At 36.2% G+C, this 22,231-nt stretch overlaps 1 protein-coding gene across 1 annotated transcript in view; it reads left to right on the top strand.

The window, feature by feature from the left end:
• The first annotated feature begins 7,886 nt into the window (after positions 1-7,886).
• The window catches only part of LOC148651130 (lysophosphatidylcholine acyltransferase 1-like), a 65,382-nt gene continuing 51,037 nt past the window's right edge, over positions 7,887-22,231 (top strand). Inside the window, exon 1 of the mRNA XM_088601038.1 lies at positions 7,887-8,255. Within this exon, the coding sequence (XP_088457164.1) occupies positions 8,130-8,255 (126 nt within the window). The 5' untranslated portion in view covers positions 7,887-8,129. The remainder of the gene's footprint in view (positions 8,256-22,231) is intronic.

The raw sequence follows: 22,231 nt of genomic DNA, 5'->3' as shown, positions 1-22,231 counted from the left end.
ATGGACCGCAGGGTGAGCGCCCCCTGCTGGCCCCACCAACACCTCTTCCAGCAGCAACCTTAGTTTTTCCCAGGAGGTCTCACATCCTGGTACTGACCAGGCTCACACCTGCTTAGCTTCAGTAGGTTGCCAGTTGTGAGTTGCAGGGTGATATGGCTACTGGCATATTGGCTGCTGGCATATACAGTATGGCTAATATTACTTCAGTGCTCTCAAAGGAGACTCCTAATCACAGCTGGCATCCAGAACAGTAGGTTCTCCAAGCTGTTGTGCATATCTTGCTAACTGGGAGAACCAAAAGAGCCAATCAAGCATTTCTTTGCATGGAACATACAGTAGCAACACTGCGTCGCTCAAGCCCAAATATAATATATGATTATGACTAACTCTTTTATTCAAATTACACATGCAATTGACTCTTTATTGTACATAAGTGATTGCTTTTATCTTACATTTTCAAATGTAAAAAGACCTTGAGGACAATGATAAAAAAGGTCTTTTTTTTAAATACAGCACTTACAAGTTATCTATAGTTCACCTCAGGCAGGTTTTACACAACATCTGTGTTTTAATGGCAGAACAGACTTTTGTCTAATATGTTTGATTAGAGAATTTTGTAAACAGATTGCACTGCCCACATAATGCAAAACATTATATTGAATAGTTATTGAAACTATGCCAATAGCTGATTCAGCTCCATTAATAAAATATCTCTCTTTAACAGATGTGCATCTGAGAAGATTTATCCAGAAGTGAGAGAAAGCCCAGGGCTCTAAATATCAATTCCGTTCAAACAGAAACTACACTAAATAATCCTATATCTCCCACTGTCATGCCTGCAATCTGAAACTATATCACTAAGTACATCTCTTTACTAAAGTGTTACATATGACATTTAAAAAAATCTTCACATTGTAAAAAGAGTCCTATTTTTCAAATGCAAAAGCATGAAAGTACTTTTTGTTAAAATCTTTAATCAGATTTAGGAGAATGATGAGATAAAGATCTGTAAGGTACTTACATGTAAATAGTTCTTTTTAGGGATAAAGCTAATTGTCATTTAACATTTCTTAGTGTTTGTGGCCATTACAAAACATTTACAAAATATTTTGGGTATGAAAACAGTAAAATTCATAAACTGTCTCTCTACATTGCATTTTAGATATGCACACAAAACTATATACATTCTGAAGAATTTCTACCTGTAATGCATTTTTAAAATAGAAATGCCTGTGGCTTTTTAGTCCTGTCATTTGAAATATTGCATTTATCTTGTTCCCTTTTTGCATTATTATACTGGTGATTAAATTGTCGGTAAGGAGGTGGGTGGCTATGAGGAACAAATAGTTGAGCCAATTAAATTTCTACAAGTTAATCTTGCAAATTAGCTGTCAAACATATGGCCCATTAACTCACAAAATAGCTTTAAATGGCCCCATGCCCTTAACTGTGTGTTGTTGATGGATTAAGTCAACACATGGAATCTTGTGTTCACCTTTGCCTGGTGCTGGTAAGGTGTCTAAGAAAAAAAAACTTTTCTCTAGTCCTCTTCTTCAGTTTCTTGCCAGGTTGGACTTGTTCTGGGTGGAAAGTGTGCTGCTTAATCTAATGTCATTTGTGCCCACTTGGATAACAACAACAGGGGGTTTGCCTGCCCTAGCTAGGAGTCAACTCTTTTGATGAGATCAGTCACCTTAGTACCAGTAATTCCATTGTCTTTAGTTCTAATGCAGTCTACACACAAGTCATGTTTTGAATTCTTAGCTGAGACCAGTGATTGAGTTTTCTGGTCACCACTGGAGGAGACTTTCCCTTGGGCTCCCTTGTCTGATTTCAGGTCCTGGCAAAGCTGTTTAGAGATGCGTCACTGGGTGGTATTGTTTGGATGGGTTGGGGAAATTTATTTTTCTTTTCTCCGCCTGGGACCAGCTTCACGCAGTCCATTTCTCTATTTTGTTTTTCTGACAATCTAGGGTGCACACTTCGCTGAATCTTTGTTTTGTCAGATCATCAGTCTCTTGAAGCCCATTGAGTGCCTTTAGTTTGTTCTCCAATGTATTAACCTTTTCTTAGGATCTGGATTTTGTTACCACAGACATGGTTTCACTGTTGGGTTTCCTCTGGGATGTTCAACATGTCATGCAAGCTACAGATAACTGGTTTAAATACCATTTTCTGAAGTATTATACATCAGGCGATGTATACCAGATGCAAAGAATTGCATTTTGAAGATGAGAAACAGCTGTGCTATTTCTTCATAATGGCTTAAATATTGTTAGTCTCTGAAATTTCAGAAAGTAAAAAGACCAGAAGATTAATAATTTTATAGACACAGGTGTGACTTAAATATGATTCTAAATTTTATTCAGTGTAATGCTTTCAGCACATTATTGAACTCCAATACAGGCTAAAATAGTCAAGAATTTCATATGGCCACATTATAAACAAGGTTCACTCTCATAATCATGCATTTGTTAAGAAGAGCACAGAATTGGTGATATGCTGGCCTCATTTTTTATGCTCCCTCATAATGTCTGCTACATGTCTGCTGAAATAAAGAATCCTCATTTTTATGCTCTGTGAATGATAAGGAAGCTGCAAGACACAGCTTGAATGGACTCAGCAGAGACAATTTGTTTAGCTTGTCTGCATTCTGCTTGGTTTTAGTTGTAAATCCAGTGAAGGTAAATTCCTGTGTACAGTCAAACTTACATTGACAAGCTTATCAAAACCAAAGCTAAGTACAGTATATTCAGAAATACACAGCATTCATTTTGTAATGTATGTAAAGACATATGGCGGACATGTCCAAACCTAGCCCTGAACGGCCAGTGTATCTTCAGATTTTCAAGGTCTCTTTAATGCAGCAGCACCTGATGAGCTGTGAGAAATTGATTAGTCCAGTTAAGCCACTAATCAGGTGGTTTATCTTATTACAAGTTGAGTTGTAATGAAAACATGTAGGCACACCTGCCCTTCAGGACCAGGATCTGACATCACAATCATTTGGCATCTATTATCAGTGACTCATTTTTATCAGCCAGCAATTTATATTAATATATAGTGAATTTAATAATGTTTTTACTAGCAATGCCAAATGTACACCTCTGTTTCGAACAATGAATGTAAAGTTGCTTTTTAAAATGCAATAAATTTAATAGTAAATTTGCCAAATAGTAAATCTCTATTTGTTCACAGAAATCTTGAAATTAGTAAATCATGGGTAGAAACAACTAAATAATAGAATGACAGCAGCTCAATTTTACGTTATGGATTCCATTCCCACTTGTAGTGCAGACAATTAGCATAGAACATCAGGGCTTCATCTTCTAATCAGCATCTTCAGTTTCCTCAGAACTAAGCAATTCAGACTACACTTCTAGATTCTATAATGTGGCACTCTACAACATACCTTCTGACCCATACTTTTCTGTATTGGTGTAACTTTATTTAAATGAACATTCATTTTATTTACTTCTGCTTCTCATTTATTGTACATTACAATGCTGCTGTGTATTTTCTTTAAAATGTGTGAAATGTAAACATTTAAATGTTCATTTTAATTGCATTTAGCTACTGTATATAACTGATTCTGTGATTCCCCTTTTTTCTTTGCAAATATAACACATTTTAAAAACTATAGTCCTTGTAAATCAGCTTGATAAATTGTTATATGTCTCCAGATTAATTAATAATAATAGTGCTTGTTGTCATTTTCATGTAGAGAACACTGATATCTGTATTTCATTAAACAAAACAAGAAAATTCCATACTCTGTGATGGTGGTAATGAGCAAACAGCCCCCCCCAAAAAAGAACAGATCCTTATTTGTATTTCCTGAACACAACGTTGAACCTGGCAGATCACATAATGCCAGCAGTAGAAAGTAAAGAAAGCCAACTTCACGGAATACTAGTTTAGTTTCAAAGCTCCTCTCTGCCTGAGCTGCATAAATTCAGAACTCTGTAGGCTATCCTGAAGAAAGCTAAGACACAGGCAGGAAATTTGTAACACATTAGCTTGAAAAAGGTTAATTATGTTTTATACACAGTAAATAAAAGTTTTCTGTATAGTGTTACTACTTTTTAGAATTGAGTTATTATCATCAAAAACAAAATACTGTGCAGCTCTGAAACATAGAACGGCACTGACAGCAAAATCCCTTACAGCTAACATGGGAAGAAATATTGCAGCCCCCACAAAATGGACTGGAAGACTGTCGATGAAGAAACCAGGCCAGGACTTTTATGTCTTCTTGTTCTTGGACGAGATCTTGTTCAGGCTTGGTCAGCATAAAGAAACCAGAGTTTCAGGTTTGGAAGAAGATTGGCAACTATTCTGAATTAAGGGCCTTGTGATCAACTGAAACTGAGTTAAGATTAAAAATGGTGAAAGACTGAAGACTTTGAGACCTTTGCATTGGTCTTATTCCTGCTTGAGTATCTGAAGGTACTGCACTTTGCTTCAGAAAACCACGTGTAGATGTACAAATACCCCAGTGTCTCCAAATCTGCTGGACTAGGATTTATATCAGTAACAACTGAGGCCAGGATTCAGGCCTGGGTGCGTGCTATACAGGGCTGTTAGATGAGCATTTGCACAAGATGTCCCCTTTATTGAATTGAAGAAGGATATTTTGTAGAGATATAGGTACCTGGAATCAGTCCCTGCGCAGCCAAAGTTTATCACAGCTAGTAGGTAAACCCAGAATGTCCCCTAAAGGTCCAGTCTCAGAGTGAGGAGATTCTAGCTGAGTTACCTTAGAGAAAACTACAACTAGGGAGGTAGAGTGCCTGGAAACAGAGCTATAATACAATATAATACAATAATAAACAAAATAAACATAATACAATAAGTACCTGGGGTTCAGGGAAAAGCCAGGGAACAGGTCTGCGGTGTCCTGTTGTGGTAGAACCTTAATGAGCCCCCAGTGGGACAGCTACAGCCATGGGTAGAAGCACAGGGATAGAGTTTGTGAGAAACTGCATTGTCTCCCAAGGATTGAGAGATCAAGAGCTTTACAGCAGGATGGTTTAATCTGATGAGCCCCAGGAGAGGAGGACTGACAATACAATGGTATGATGGCACTGAAGTGAAGGTGAATTTGTTTTTGCCTGTTTGACAAAGAGGGGTACTTAGCACTCCCAGGGAGTTGAACTCATACTGTGGGATAACTACATAAAAAGACAGAAAATCTGATTAATGAAAAATGCCTTTGTTATTAAGGATATGCTCATTTTTTTTCATGGGTGTTCCTGTCTGCGTCTGATACGCCCAGGAATAACTAGTGGGAGTTAATGCAGTTACTACTGAGTCCCTTCTCCTGTTCTTGGCGCCTATCTTCCAGGATGAAGACAGGGGATTGGACATTCAGTGGAATTCAGTTTAATTAAAAGCATTACTCTGATATCCTTTGTCTGCTTATTCAGAAATCAAACTGGCAGCACGTTCAAGTGCTATAGTATTTAGATTTTTTATTTAAAAAAAGCTGCTAGGTTCATCAACAATTGAAGGAGTTATTTTTCCAGATCTCAAACTAAACGTTTTGGACTTGAAAGTGCACAGCATGCTTAGTACACAAATTATAGGGTGGATCAAATGTAAAAGGAAATGGGTAACTTGCATATTGATAAGGATCCAACTTCTTATTGTAAGACATTCTAGCAAGCACTGAAATCATTTCTTCATAAAAATAATCAAAAATATTATCTTGTGTAATGTGTTGCTGAATGGTAAAGGATGGATATTTTAAACTAGCTTTATATTTGTAAAAGAAAAATACTGACTCTCAGATGCATAAAACGAAGAACAGGTTGAATTTTGCAGTAGTTTTGTATAGACAAAATAAGCCACTAATCTGATTCTAAACTACAAATAAACACCCATTAACCATAACCTTTTAGCAGTATTCCAAACCACATGTAATGCCACAGCCAGAGTGAACTACTATCTGTTCTCATGATTGTTTTTTGCCTGCCTTTACCTTCCTTTAAAAAACAGTAGGAAGACAGCAGAGGCTGGTGTCTCTTATACAATAATAGACTGTGTATACAACATGGCACCATCTTGATTAAATGAAGTTGCTTTGCCTTTGCCCTGATATTGGCACATTTAATTATTGACATGTCAATGTTGTCCTGTTTTTAAGAATGACAATGCTCAAGTACATATTGCAAATTACAGGCAAGAACCCTTGGCACAGAACAGCATTAAAACACTGGCCTGGCCCTTAGCTCATATCTAAATCCAAATGAACATTTATAAGATGCAATTGTGTGAATAGTGTGAATAGTTGAAATTTCAGTATACCAAGAAACCAAGGACCAGCTACATTAGATGACAATTGAACTTCTTCAACAACATATTCCATTTTTAGTAACCTGTTTCTCTGTACCCTTTAGCATCAAAATTTAATTTAGATTCAGAATTAGCATGTCATAGGGTAAATATTGAAATTTCTCAAATTCACTGTTGGTTACTGTGGAACTTACTATAAATGTAACAACTGTATAAAACATATAACATCTGTAGTATTAACCATAAGTAAACAGGTAAGGAAACAAAGCTGTTAAAATTCAGTGAAACAGTAGCACCTTAGTAACCTTGTATACAAATTCCAGATGCACAGCACTTAAAAAAGGCAACCAGACATACAAAGGCAGTTCTGAAGCTGTGAATATTAGGCTGCATTTTATTGCATTGTTCACTTGCAATATATTTACATGGAAAGGTATGCTTAAATGTTTACTTCCACTACATACCACGTTAGATTGCTGTATGTGTTTGCTTTTGTTTATATTTTACTGTATATCCAAAACCTAGGATAAAAAACAGAAAACCATATCAAAAACATTATCCTACTGTAGAGGGCTTTTATTTAGTTAGGAACCACTGAAAATGTCCTTTTATATTTACAGACTTAAAAAAGTCTCTGCTAGGGGGTCACTAAATCAGATTTACTCAAATAAGTCTATATTGTACACTGTTGCTGTAGTGTTTTTAACCGTTTTAAAAATATACTACAATTGTATATAATGTTTAAAAGAAAATAGATGTAATGAAATACAAAACTAGTTTTGAAAATACAAATATGTACAAACCATAGCATTTAACTACAGTACTTGGTAACTAAACGTTTATATTATAGTAAAACATTCTGCTGTGATTTAAACGTTTACTATCAGTTATAAACAGCCTAAACCATACTGTAGGTACATAGGTATAAAAACGCAATGTGCAGGGGTAACTTTTCATTGTAACCTTCCAAGAGATGGCGCAGCGGTGGGGCAGTTAGTGCCGCTGACTCTCAGCTCTGGGTCATGGTCTCGGGTGGGTGCCTTTTGTTAGGATTTTTGCATGTTCGTACGCTAAATAGTGAAGATGGCGTCTTTGGGTCTTTTGTGCGTCCAGTCAAAAGTTGAGTCTCTCCTTGCGCCCCATGCTTCTGGGATTGTCTACAGAAATAAGTGGCTTTTATCTGATATCCGGGTGGATATAGCCTTCAATTTCAAATCGGAAAGGGTGGAGAGGAGTAAACGCTTCAAACCCCCTGGAGTACGGCACCACATTTAAGCGTATTTGTTCCAATTTAAAAACTTCAGCTACAGCATACCTTGCCTTTGAAAATGCATTCAGTTCCCTGACTGAATACTTTATTTAACGACAACGTATTTCCTCTTCTTGCGTTTTAATTTTCAGTTCTGTTCTGCTGTACAGGTCGCGGACCTCTCCTTTCTTATCATGCCTTAGCATAGCTCGCTAGCCGCTTCATACTGTCTGTGGTGAGTAAAAAGCATCAGGCTGTTGCTCACCTCCAGAGGAGAGTGATGTCAGCGCCGTCACCACAGGACGCATGCGTTCTGCAGTCACACTAAGCCAGGCTGGGGGATTCGTTTTGAAACCAGCAAAAGAGAGAGGCAGAGCCGTCTAGTTTGACCCGTTGTTGGGTAATTACCGCCTTCGATTTAGATGATCAGCGTTTTATCTCTCCAGCCCCTAGCATCCACCACCGGCTACGGAGATAAAGAAAGGCGTATCTGCAGAAAATAGAGAAAATAGGCGAGCTGCGCAGCGGCGACACGAGTAAAACGCCGCAGCTGTTGTATTAAACTCCTTCCTCAGGTCTGAGGATGAGGCTGTCGAGAAACAGCAGACGGTGCTCAACAGTAGGTGGAGATGGGAAGAAGGAGCTGGCTCCCCCATTTAGGAACCCCTTTGTGCATGACTTACGGTTCACCCCACTGCAGAAAGCCAAGGTAAGTTACTGAATACCGGCATGATGAAGCGTGTAACGATGGTTTTAGCCGGTATTATTTCCAGCTGGGCACTGCATCACTCAATTAACGTGGCTTACCAAAAGGCACGAATGCAAGCCGAGATCACGATATTGCACTGCAGTGTTGTTAATTGATGCAATATAAGGACATGTGAAATGTAAACCGTAACAATTAAATTACTCTTAAATAGTTTAATTACATGTAAGGGGAATTTTGTTCTGATTAACAGGGTTGCAGATCATTTTAAATAACGGTACCTGCCAGAAAAAGAGAAGGGCGCTTATGCCCGAGGGCCTTTTGCACTTAACGAAGTCATGTTTCTCAGAAACAAGTAGTGATCTGTAAGAGGCTTGTCTTGAATGGGAATTAAGATGATTCTATTATTACTGGGACAGTGAATGAAAAATCTCTCTCTATATATGTTGCTGGTGAAAGTATCGTCTTACAAATCCTTAAATTCAACTAGAAACAATAGGCACGAGTAGGAAGTGCAGTTAATACTTGCATTAATAAAGATCTCAGTGCCTTTCTGTCAAAGCGGTGATTTGTGTTATACATGTATTAAGAATTTTCATGTTACGAGTTAAAATAATGGATGTTTCCTGTATGAATAGAGGTTTTGTATGGTTAATTCATTATGATTATGCTATTGAAAGCATCATATAGGACGTATGTAAGAGAATGAGCTCCAGTACTGCAGCTTTTACAAACAAAAGTATTAAAGTTAGTGTACAAGTGAGAATTACCATCAGCTGTAATTTCTGTGCCATTATGTTGCGTCTGTGACAAATTTCAGCAACTCCCACCAAAGCAAGATAGGTTAAGAAAAGGTAAACACGACTTGTGGGACATGGACATATAGTAGTTTACTTAAGGTTTCAGTTTTGTACTTCTTTGCAATCCTGGAAGAGCTGTAGAGGCTTAGGTGTAGTTAAGATTTAAGGTTTTCAGCTTTGCACTTATGATTCATGATGACAGTGGTTATGTTCTGTGAGGCTGCAGTAAGTTTTAAAGGACTGATTTATAAGGTATATAGGGACCCAACAACTCTTATTTTTGTGTTATTGGTATGAGAAGATAAACTAATTAGTAAACTCTTAATTACACTGATGAAGTGTAGGTTTCTGTATATGTTATTCAAGGATTACATACATGTTACTTTATTCCTATGTAAGCAATAGTCCATATAATATGTATGCTTCTTCCCAGATCAAACTCTGCTCAACATTTGTTTCTCCCCTATATTATCTTAATATGTTAAGCATATTCATTAAGTACTAGTTTTCTTAGTACTGGATTTATTAAACTGGGGCAGGTTGTTGCTTAGTCTCAGGATGCTCAATGCAGGTCCAGTTACAGTAAGTTAATGTGACCATTGATATTTGCTAAACATGGTTATGGATAATTTAAAGATACTGCCATTGAGATTAATTTCATTAGCCTGTTTAATACATTGTACATTTTTTTCTTCTAAGGACCTAATGTTTTAGCACAATAATAGTGTATTTTTCTTTTTCTTTTTGATTAGGGTGGGGATGGTTAATTTAATAATAATTTGGACTTTGTTCTTATTCCTTCTGATTTACAAGGTCATTTAGGGGTTACTTCTGGTATTTTTTCAATAAACAATTTCCAATTCTAGTTGTAGATTATATGTTGAATAATTGGATTCCTTATAACCTCATTTATCAGTTCTGAGTTTTGTCACCTGTCTTATTCTCTTTTTTTCTAGCAGTGCATGTTATCATTTATTGTGTTTTTGTTAATGATAAACTTAACACTCAGTAATGAGTTGTCTCATTACTCATTAGAAACAATTATACCTCGTGCAAAACTGGTAGTAAAGATTCATATTTGATATTTTAATGTGGTAAGGGTTGAAAACTAAATTATTAGTTGCAAACTATTCATATTTCCCTAGAAATGTGTACTGCCTTTTCTGCTTATAGTGCTTTGAAAATAGACAAAAGCCATTTAGCTGTTTCAAGAAACAAAGACTTGGGGTGCTCCTGTAACATAGTGTTTCCTTTCATCATAAAGGAGAAATGTTCTACAGCCTCTGCACTAGAGGCAATAGTGCCTTCTACTGGTCCACCAGTACCAGTTCCAGCAGTAGCCTGCTTGCCTTGCTTAGCTTCTAAGATCAGGCTACAAGATGTTGGGACGTCAGGTTCCAACCCTCAGGCATTTGGTCAATGTGTAGGCCTAGTTGCTTCTTAATAAAAAATTCACTGAATCTAGTAAAATACAGTATATTGCTGTGTTCTTGTGAGAGTTTTGAGATTTGTATTTGTATTCATGAAATGCACTAGAGGAGCTATGATCAACCCTGTTCCCGAAGAGTCACAATCTAACAGGTTTTACGCACAAATTTCTAAGTACTTGGAAAATATAATTTTCACAGTTGAAGCAGACAGTTTGTTCAGTGAAGTGGTTTAGAGATATTTTAAATGAAAATCCTAACACCCTGTAACTTTCAAAGACCATAGCTGGCTGTCATGATGTCTGCTGAACTGGTTAACCTAATAAATTGATCAAAACTCGCATTTTCCAAGTTTTCATCATTTAAAGGATGCCCCATAAAATGACTTGGCCATCCTGTTACTACTGTGTTTCCAGATCGGATCTTTTGAGTTAAGAGTTAATTTGCTTTTTTGTATTTTTATTTAGGAAAAAAAAAACTGTTGCTTTTCTAATTTAAAATTGCAGTTTATCAGCAGCTTTATCAGTGATGTTTATGGAAAATAGTTTGTCAATGTAGCTTTCAAAGTATTATTCACTGATACCTTAGTGTCTATAACACTCTTGCAATTTTCATCAATTTGATGATGCACAGGGGCAGATTAAGGATGATTATGTCTTGTTTCTCTCATGCGTCAGTAACATGTCACCTGATTAATTTCTGCTTTCTTTATACTTTTGTACCAGTGCCATCTATTCTTATCCATCCTTTTCCAAATCTTTTCACATCTTACTGTGTATGTGATGCTTTTCATTTTTGTCCCTCACTGTGTGGTTTGCTGTCCTTAAGCTTACTGTATAGCTGCACTTTATCTGATCTCTATAGTATAGAAACCGTGAAATTATAGTGCTCTTATTTAGATATCTTTAGATAGTGGTTTAGAAATAGGGTCACGGTAATGTTTTGAAACAAAAGGTGTTTCTTTCTGATCACATTTCATACCATAACCAGACAAAGGAGGCCCTATCTGTTTTGATCAATAGGTGAATACTTAAAAGCCAAATGTGTCCTGTTGGTCATACTTGACAAACATGTGTAAAGATCTCAACATTTGCGTTCAACAACATAAATCCCAACATAAACAGTAATGTTATTTGTGCTAATTGTCAAAAACAGAAAGGTTCTGGAACTGCCATAAAGAATCAGAGGTAAAATTAAGGTCTATCAATCTAGTTTTGGAGTTTGATTTGGCAAATTCCAGCTAAAACACCAGATAATTAATTAGAGAAAGTGTTTTGATTGCCGTTGCCTTGATAATATCTCGTTTTGGTGCTAAATACTTGTATAGGTTTTTGTCAAGGCTTTGGTATTGCAGAATGAACAAGAATGTAGTTTTCTTTAGAAACCACACCAAAGACGTTCACTTTAAGGTAAAGTAATTCAAGGATGCATAAACTCCCAAGACCTTATTATTTGTTTAAGTCATTTCCTGAATTAGTGTTGGGATCTGCATCAGCTTGCAAGCTTCAGAAGAACATGCAGATGTTTATTCTTAAAAAAAAAAGGAAAAGAAACTTGGGTTTCAGCAGTGGAGTCCTTTTCAGGTATATTGGAGAATGAGGGAGAGAGAAATAATATGAGGCAAAAGTGTGGGTCAGGAGAACAAAAGACACAGAAAGTGATAATACGTCCAAGAAATTGAAATAGGAGGAGGTGAGAAAGGAGGCATAAAGAGACATAAGCCTGGGACACAAATTCCACAGGAAGTCTGGAAGGCAGAAACCTGTCATTTGAGAGATATAGAAAGAAATTAGCTGATCCTTTAGAGTTGGTGTGAGCCTAGTCTAAGAATAATTTTGGGTTTGGTATCTTTCTGGAATAGGAGTTTCTGAATCCCTGTGAACAAATGCAGCCTGGTCATTTCCTGTGTTAGCCTACTTTCCTGATGTGTGTAATCCTGATAGAATATTGATAGTAGAGTTCGAGACTTACTCTTCTCTAAAATCAAATACACACAGTCAGCGGCTTCCACATCACTTGCAAATAATATTGATAATATTGAACCAGCCCAATCTTTAATATATGTAAGGGTGCTGGTTTCATTGTCAGCAGTGCTTGAGTGTATGGGGAAATAGCAGGCCTGGAACACTAACTGGAGATGCTTCACTATGGTTCAAACCAACTGAAAACTATAATTATGATTGATTGACAACCAACACTTACAGGAGATTCCCAGTTGTTTCTGTATGTAATGACACTTTTAAATTGTGTGATTTCTAAATTTGCAGTGACATTTGATGTCTGTATTCATTAGAAAAAATCTTTGCATGGCGACTACAGTTGTATGAGTGCTTGTCTTGAAGAACATAGAAAATGTTGAGGGCTACAGATGTAAACGAAATGCCTTGGAAAAAGTCTTTTCTGTCATAATCTTCATCAAATCATACTTGATTTCAGCAAACACATTATTGAACTAATGCTTTTTGTGTATGTAGTATCTTTTGTGATTACATTATTTAACCTTATCTTCAAATGGAAAGTCATACATATAGTTAATGTTGTTCAGGTGGGTAGCTGCATCAGCATGCGTAGGCTGCAAAGGAACAAGTAATAGGTTTATTCCATGCTGAAAAGAAGAAAGAAAACACAATGTTTTGGCCGTGGAGCCTTCTTCAGGTGTGAGGTTCAATGCCAAACCTGTTTTTTTTATACTGTTGGATTGTACAACTAATGTGAAAGAGTACTAAAAGATATTTAAAACACAAGGGAATACAATATCACGATTGTTGTGAAACTGTTTTTTTTTCTTGTCATATGCAGTAATAGATAGATTGGAACACTTTACTAGGTCAGGTCCCACAGTCCATGAATAAACACTAGGTACTCTTAATTGTCTTTGAATTTCACTTTAATAATAAAACAGGAAACATCAGCAGAAATATACTGTATGTCAGGGCCATTCTAGATCAATATGTGATCAACATAAAATAAAAACTCCCTGACCCTAAGTCACATCTAAAGTAGCAGTGCTGATGGAAAACATGCGTGAAGAACTTAGTCTCATAAAAAGCTGCCATTTCGCTGAAGTGTTTTATTCCACCATGGAACCACTGCTTGCCAGCAGGTAAAAGGCACAGATATTAAATGAGAGAGGAAGAAGATACAGAAACGTCTGATGGCAGTGGTGACCAGAAGAGTTTGAGGAAATACAAACTTTACTCTGTGGCTAAGGATCTGTGCTTGTGACTGGAAGGTTGCCGGTTCAAATCCCGCACCCGGCAGAGGAATCCTACTTCGTTGGGCCCCTGAGCAAGGCCCTTAACCCCAACTGCTCCAGGGGCGCTGTACAATGCCTGACCCTGCGCTCTGACCCCAAGTTTCTCTCCCTGTCTGTGTGTCTGAGTCTCATGAAGAGCAGGCTGGGGTATGCGAAATGGCGAATTCCTAATGCAAGAAATTGTATAGGGCTAATAAAGCGTCATTATTACATTACATTATTATTATTATGTGATCGAAATTTCATGTTCAGGCTTCTCAGATCAAGACTCACCAGAGTTTTGGCATTTGAGAATATTGTAAACAAGATGTTTTTTAATACATTTAATACGTAGTTTTGCTAATGACATTCTTTGTACATGTATGTGGCAAGGGTTCAATTACGGCACATTTTTTTCCTGTGGATTTGTATGGTATTTTTATTCTCCAAAAACATCCACCCCTTTTCTAACTGCTTCTTCCAATTCTTCGCCAAGTAACGGGCACAAGAGAGGGTACCCCCTGGACAGGACACTGGTCCATTGCACGTACACAGAGACAGACACGCACACACTCACACCAGGGCCAGTTTTCCCAGAAGCCATTTAGCCTACCAGTATGTCTTTGGACTGTGGGTGGAAACCTGAGCACCTGGCAAAAACCCATGTGAACATACTGTATAAAGTCCATGCAGAAAACCAGGGCCCCAGCACTGCGAGGCAGCAATGCTAGCCACTGTGCCAACATGCTGTCCTGTCAAAAAACAATTACAGTACTTTCAAATACCCAATAATTATATAGCATGTCAGTATATAGTTTGTAAGGAGTATATAAGGTATATGTGATAGCTTGTATCAAGACAAATAAGGCAACTTTAAAACCCTGTTGGATAACTTTTACTTTTGCATTTTTATGAATATAATATTAATAATGAAGATGAAAAAATGAAATGGAAATATGATCATTATATGATGATATTGTGTGAATCATTTTCCCCGAGCTGTATAAGTCTTCCCACTCCAACGTAAAACTTTAAGTTATTTTGTGGGATGAAGTGGCAACATATGAAATGTACTGGCACCACTATTCTATACTTTTGTACACTTCCTGAACCTCTTATAGTTAATGCCTGTGTGTTTTCTAATTTACCCAAGACACGCCTTATTTTCAGGTGCAGCCTATGCTCAGGCAAATCTATTGGCCTGAGCTGTGTATTACTAAGATGTGTTTTGTTATGCTAATGGAGTGTTAATATTTTCAGTAGGTTTCCTTAGTGTCTTCTTAAGAAGCATTCACCTGTGTGAAAATGGTCTTACAGTTACAGTTCTAATATACCTCTTATGGGATGGTGTTTATAGGCCTCTTTATATTACTTATTTCCATTTCTTTAGAAACATTTCTGAATGAGGCCCACAGTCACTAAACATTGGCAGGTTGCTTGATTCCTGTGCAGTTTGTGGCTATTTTGATTAATAGATTAAGCAGAAAATTTATAGATTTCTAAGAAAAGTGTTTTCTTGTGATGAGAGGTTACAAGACCATTGTACATGACAAAGATTCTCTTTTATTTAATTGAAAGTCTTTTGTCTGTTTTGCTTCATTGATCATTGCACAAATTCAGTCAACTGCAATTTTATTTGTAAAGATAGAGAATAGCTTTCCAAAATTTTAAGCCAATGTTTAATTGTATTCTTATTAGTAATGTATTCCTATTAATTATTGTAATCTTATTTAAAAAATAGCAATAAATAAGTGTAAACCTGCTAAAAAATTAAAATTAAATTAAATTAAATTTGGTGAATGAAAAAAGTATTATTGTTTATTTACCAGCCATAGCTGATCTCTCTCATTAAAAATTAAGTCCTGTGCTGTTCTTTAATTAAAAAAGCAAATCTACTCATTGGTGTTAGAACATGGTAAATATGATTTTCAGTTACTTTTTTTTCTTTTTGTAATATTTCAGTCATTTTCTTTACTGTTTGATTTTCTTTTCACTGAGGAGCATGTTTTCAGTTGAAGTTTGCTGACTGTTAATATAACTTCTACTGTTTCAATTGCTGTGACTCCTAAATACACATTTCAAAATAAATAATTATTTTGTGATGGAAATCTCAGTAATATTATATCCAGTGTTACTAGCAAATATCAACACCTGATGGAAAGACTGAAGTTATTTAGTCTTAAAACTTATGAGTCTCCACATGGAAAAATATAAAAATGTTGTAGCACAATCAGAGCTGTTAATAAAGTTGTAATCTTGGTGATAAAGAATGGGTGGCTTTTCTTTACCATTTTGGTTCCTGATTGACCTGGGAATTTTTGAATTAACACATGAGATTGTGGAACATTTCTTATTAAGGGCAGTATAACAGTAAATTAATAATAATTGATATAGGGGGTCTTTCTGTTTTTCCTACGTGTAATTTTTGGCAAAACGCTATGAGTTTCCTTTGATTACGTACTACAATCTGTATCAGGTCTCACTAACACGCATCTTCCACTAGTGAAATAGATCTTATAGTATTGTACAGCTGTTGAATAAGCAAAATAGAGACATAAGCTCATAAACATGCAAGTGCATCAGATGATCGTGATACTTGAAGAATGTGGTTTGATCGGGGCAAACTGTTCTTTACTGCCTGCATTGCAACACTCTTTTACAGTAATTTTTAAACAAATGTTTAACATTTGATGGAATGTGAAGATACCCATGTTCATCTAAGCTGCCACAACATTTGGCTTTTGTTTTTCAAGTTTAGCTGGCAAAACATAAAGAATGTTATAGTTCTGGTTTTGTAAAGAAAGAGAATATCTTCAATGTGCTTTTTTATTTGAAAGTTTTAAAATAATTGCAAGGACGAACGTTAATATTAAGTTTCCCTCTGTAAGGGAGAAGGTCACATGATACTATAGTACCCTGGGGCTGTTCTCAACCTGTTTTCTCTTTGCATTGAAGTGAAGACAGCTAAAATATAAGATAGTTCAGGTGGGTAGCTGCGTCAGCATGCTATACAAGATAAAAATATAAGATGTGTTAAATATTGGTGGCTTATGGACTAACTGTAACTATCATCATTAATAAAGTGTTGTGATGTATATTAGGAATAAAGTCTGTTTGTGAAACATTGATACAGTGTTTGTACATGTATATATGTAATAACATTTTGTGTTTTGGGGAGTTAAAATAATGGTAAGATTCAAATGGGGAAAGAGCCAGCACCCACTGTATTTGGATGTGTGGGTAGGACAAAACCGAATGTATTCTAGAACCTGAATTATAAATAGCTAAAAAACAAGCTGATGCAAGTTTGTTCAGTTTTGAGGTGATTGCTGAAGCTCGTGTTATTAGCAGTACAGGCCTAAGGGAAGATCAGTTGAGAAAACTTGCATGAAGTCAGGAATTAAATATCGAGAGGGCAACTAAGCCAGTTTATCTGTATTTTATAAAGTTAATTTATTTTGAGTGTTCTTACATCTCATGCTAGTTTCTCACTCCAGTGCTAATAGAGGCTGAAAACAGTCATGTAATACTGTAATTCACAGCATTACAGACATTATAGCAATTTGACAAAAGGCAATTTTGACTTGTTTGTACTGTGTAAATTCACAATGGTAATCTTTTAACATTGATGTACAAATTTTATATTTTGTCCAAACTATGAATTTAAAAGCTTAGTTTTATAAATGTTGAAATTTAAAATAATCATGATTCGTGTGACATTAAACTTAGTGTTTCAAGAACAAGAAATTCCGGAGTTTAAATGTCTGTCATAGTGCTGACTACAATTTTCTTGAAAACATAAATTAACCATCCAAGGCTGACTTGAGTGATCAGCCCGACAAGAGCACTGCACCTGAGGCAACCATTTGTTTACTTAATGTTAGCATTGGAAAGAACAGGCAGGCTTGTTGACTGTTGGTTTCTTACACTTCACCAAATTGAGTCTTGGAGTCATAATTTTGCAGAGGATTTTTGATTGCTCGTGGAGACATACAACGTTATTTAAGTGGTGAGCTTCTGACTAGTGATGTTAAATGTTAAAGTATGTGTATTGGAGTGGTTTTTGACAAACATTCTGAATAATATTCACTTGATGTATGTTATATAAGTTATGGAGACTTTGAATTGTAGGAGGTGAAAGTAGCAAGATGTAAATAAATTGTGCAAGTGGAAGATCATGAAAACCTAGCACTGAGATGATGAATTTAAGAAGTAAATAATTCTGCAAGAAGCAAATAAGGAACCCTGTCAAGTACATAATTGCACAAAGTAAATATTGAAATAAGTCATGCAGACCCCAGATGAAACCTGCATTCCTTAACGACTTTGCTCACCTCAAATAAGTGGAATATCAGAGTTTACAAAAATAATTTTTTGTTACTTTAGTTCAGCAGTACAATATGTTCATTTACTTTTGGTTTTGGTATTGTTTGCTTAGAGTAAATTAACTTTTGTTTTTCTAGTTTTCAGTCAATATGAAGTGCTGTCTGTGCAATTGTACACATTGGAACAATAACTCAACCATGCTTGATCTGAGTGTAGGTGTATCCTGTTAAATCTGTTGTCGATGCACATTGTCACGTACTGTATAGCACACATGCAGATGTATTAAGATTTGCATATATGGTACTTCTGCTTTTATTGTTATTTGCATGTGAAACTATACAGTTGTGAGAAAAAGTTTGTGAACCCTTAGAAATTATATGGATTTCTGTATGAATGGCTCCTAAAATGTGATCTGATCTTCATCTAAGGCATAATAATAAATAGACAGTCTTATTTAGCAAACAACACACACAACATTTAACATTCCCATGTCTTTATCGAACAAATGGTTTAAACAATCAAGGTAATTGATGGAAAAAGTATGTGAACCCTTATATTTAAGGGTTAGGTATTTAAATATAAATACCCTTATATTTAGTAACTGGTGGAACATCCTTTTTTGGCAATAACCTCAACTGAACGCTTTCTGTAGCTCCCGATTAGACCTGCGCAGTGGTTAGGAGGTATTTTGGCCCATTCCTCTATATACTATATTATATATACATTATAAACTATTTTAGTTCGTATGGCCTGCTTCAGATCACACCACAGTATTTCAATGGGATTGAGGTCAGGACTCTGACTAGTCTGTTCTAAAATATGGAATTTCTTCTGTTTGAGACACTCTGTTGTTGATTTACTCTTGTGTTTTGGATCATTGACATGTTGCATGACCCAGCTTCTTTTGAGTTTTAGATCACAGACAGACACCCTGACATTCTGCTGTAGAATTTCCTGATACAAGTTGGAATTCATTGGTCCCTCAATGATTGCAAGCCATCCAGGCCCTGAGGCAGCAAAGCAGCCCCACACCATTATACCCCCTCCACCATGCTTCACAGTTGGGATGAGGTTTTGGTGTTGGTATGCAGTGTTCTGTTTTCGCCAAACATATCGCTGTGTACATTTACCAAAAAGTTCAACTTTTGTCTCATCTGTCCACAGAACATTGTTTCAGTAGTTCATCCAGGTGGTCTTTAGCAAACTTGCGATGGGCAGCAATGTTTTTTTGGAGAGCAGTGGTTTCCTCCGTGGTAACCTCCCATGAACACCACTCTTGTTTTTCTTATGGTAGAGTCATGAACACAGACGTTATCAAGTGCAAGAGATGCCTGCAGATCCTTAGCTGTCACCCTAGGGTTATACCTGTTTGAGGATTGTACGGCATGCCATTGCACTGATCTTTGTAGGACACCCACTCCTAGAGAGAGTTGCAACAGTGCTGAATTTCTTCCATTTGTAAACTATCTGCCTGACTGTGGACTGATGGAGGTCCAAGTCTTTAGAAATCCTTTTGTAACCCTTTCCAGTCTTATGAGCTTCAGCAATTCTTCTTATGAGGTCCTCTGAAATCTCTTTTGGGCCATATTACACTTCAGCAGAATTCTGTTGTGAAGAGCAGGTTACCAAAATTGTGATTTTTTTTATACATTAAACCCACACCTGAATTCATTAAAACACCTAACTTTGATTACCCTCTTTTCAAGATGTCAGTATCCTTGAGGTTCACATATTTTTTTCTGTTTATGACTTTGATTGTTTAAAACATTTGTTCAATAAAGATATGTAAAATGTTGTATGTGTTGTTTGTTAAATAAGACTGTCTTTATTTATTATTATGACTCGGAAGATTACTATGAAGATCAGATCACATTTTAGGAGCCATTCATGCAGAAATCCAGATAATTCACAAACCTTTTCTCACAACTGTAGTTGATGGGGACAGACTACTGACAAGTCTTGATTAATCGCCTAAGCAACGAGTCACTACATTTATATGCCTAACAGACCTAAATGCTTAAATGTTTTTCCAGTTTGATTTTTCCAAATAGTTTTTCTAAATGCTTACATTATAGAGATTGTCTTTAATATTCCACCAGAATTCAATTCAGAGTTTACATACCGTACAATAATCTGAATACTGCCCAATCAACATTAGCAACAGAATAAGAGTATTGTTAATGACATTCTTTTCTTTGCAGTAGTTTTACCTTTATTTAAATATAGTCTTCCATGCATTGCTTGTGGTGAAGCTATGTGCCATTAGCCCCTTGAAAGAACACAAAACAGTTTCTTGAAAACTTGGGGAATTCCTTCAGCACTGGTAGATTTCAGTACAGTTACTGGTTTTAATTCCAGTAATTTACGTTTCATAAGGGGGTATGTCCTACAAGGCTTTTTGTCAAATTAATTAAATTTCAGTGGTACTGTATATTACAATAACTGGTAAGATGTACATTTTCTTTTTTTATTCTAACTTTTAGCATTAAAACTGGCCTAAATAGCTGTATTTGTGGTATTTGGGGATATTTTGTGTTTACCAAACAACTGATGTATGTGGTAAAAACATTACATAAACAAAAAATAATATTATAAGATGTGAATTGCAAAGGGTTTTTTGCAGGGAAATTTGTAAACATTTGCAGTTTCTCAGTAAGAGTATGCAAAGTATGTACTCCACTGCTGTTTAAGATAATGTTAGGGTATCAGTCTAACATTGTGGTCAACAGTGCTCTCAGTAGAAGGCATGACGATTTTGTTTTAAAAAGCATTCAATCTTTTAATATGATTTTTGTGTTTTTTCATTTAAATAATGACAAATTCACACTTTACAGAATAACTAAATTAATGTACTCTGTACAATTCAAATACAACATATTTAATGCTTTTACTTGTTCGGCCGCAAGGGAGACTTGCCAAACCTGTTTTAATAAAAACAGGCAGTGGTTAAGGATGGATAAGTTTGTGGCATATGAGACAGGCCCATCTGCTGTTTCTTCCACACCTTTGGAATGTCTGAGCTCTTTCCTTTAGCTACTGTTTTCTCTAAGGCACCTCCTTTCATTCATTTCTCTGCAGTATAGATCAGGCCTGTCAATAAATCAGTAATGGTCACATTGTGCAGAAGTCATAATGTTGCTGAAAGGCCAGTGGCAGAATCATACTTTGACTTGTATTATTTAAGTAGTTTAACTGGGCACAATTTTCTTTCCATAAGAAATCTCTTTATCTCTAGTAAAGCTCTTTTAATGACATAATTGCAAACTTTCAGGTGTCTGGCCATTCCTAGCTGCTAGCTGAAAATACTCTTAGATGCCCTCAATCCCATCAATGCTAAAATACTGCAGTTATGTGCCACATTGTGATTACAAATTGATAATCTAGCTTCTTGTATTTTTAGTAAATTAGTGAAGTAGGTGTTATAAAATAAAGGAAGGATTAGCAAACACTGATGCAAAACAGTTCAGTAAGATATAGATTTAGGATTCAGGATTGAGCAAGAGACCTGGTAGATTAAATTTGATACAGACAATTGCAGTGAGTTTAAGCATAAACTATCATTTGGTTAAAATGAAAGCAGTGATTTGGAAGAAGCTACCAGTAATGTGAAAAAGACTTCAGTGTTTTCAACAGCCTGGTTGAATATATAGCCTAGTTAAAAGTGTAGATTTGAAATAAAAAGTTAAGTTAAAATTGTACAGTGCACTACACTTTTACAGTCAATACCTCATTTAGAAGATTCTGTACTCAACAAAACAAACAAGATATTGCTACTTTGGAAGCTGTCCAGAGAAGAGTGACCAGGCAGGCACATTCCCAGGCTCATCTAAATGTCCTACGCTAACATGCTGAAAGAACTGGATCTTTTCAGTCTAAATGGAATGTCATTATTAGACGACCTAAAAGAACTGGAACATATTTAGCCTAAAACAGAATTTTTAGTACTTGAATGAAAGACCCTCGCAGTCTTCTCTAATTAAAAATGTAAGGCATTGACGAAGACAACCCTGTGGACGTCTGAAGAATCAACAGTGAAACACAACTCAGCGGACACAAATGTCGAAGTGTAATTGAAACAGAACGGAGCTGACCTGTTTGCACAAGGGTTGTGGAAGTTTGGAACAAGAAAACCAGCCTTGCTGGAGTGACACTATCACCTTGTTTGAGAAATAATTGGATGAGAACAATGAA

The sequence above is a fragment of the Lepisosteus platostomus genome, chromosome 12 (assembly GCF_059453375.1).
Source record: "Lepisosteus platostomus isolate fLepPlt1 chromosome 12, fLepPlt1.hap1, whole genome shotgun sequence".
NCBI classification, from domain to species: Eukaryota; Metazoa; Chordata; class Actinopteri; order Semionotiformes; family Lepisosteidae; genus Lepisosteus; species Lepisosteus platostomus.
This window is presented reverse-complemented; position numbering and strand designations above follow the sequence as displayed.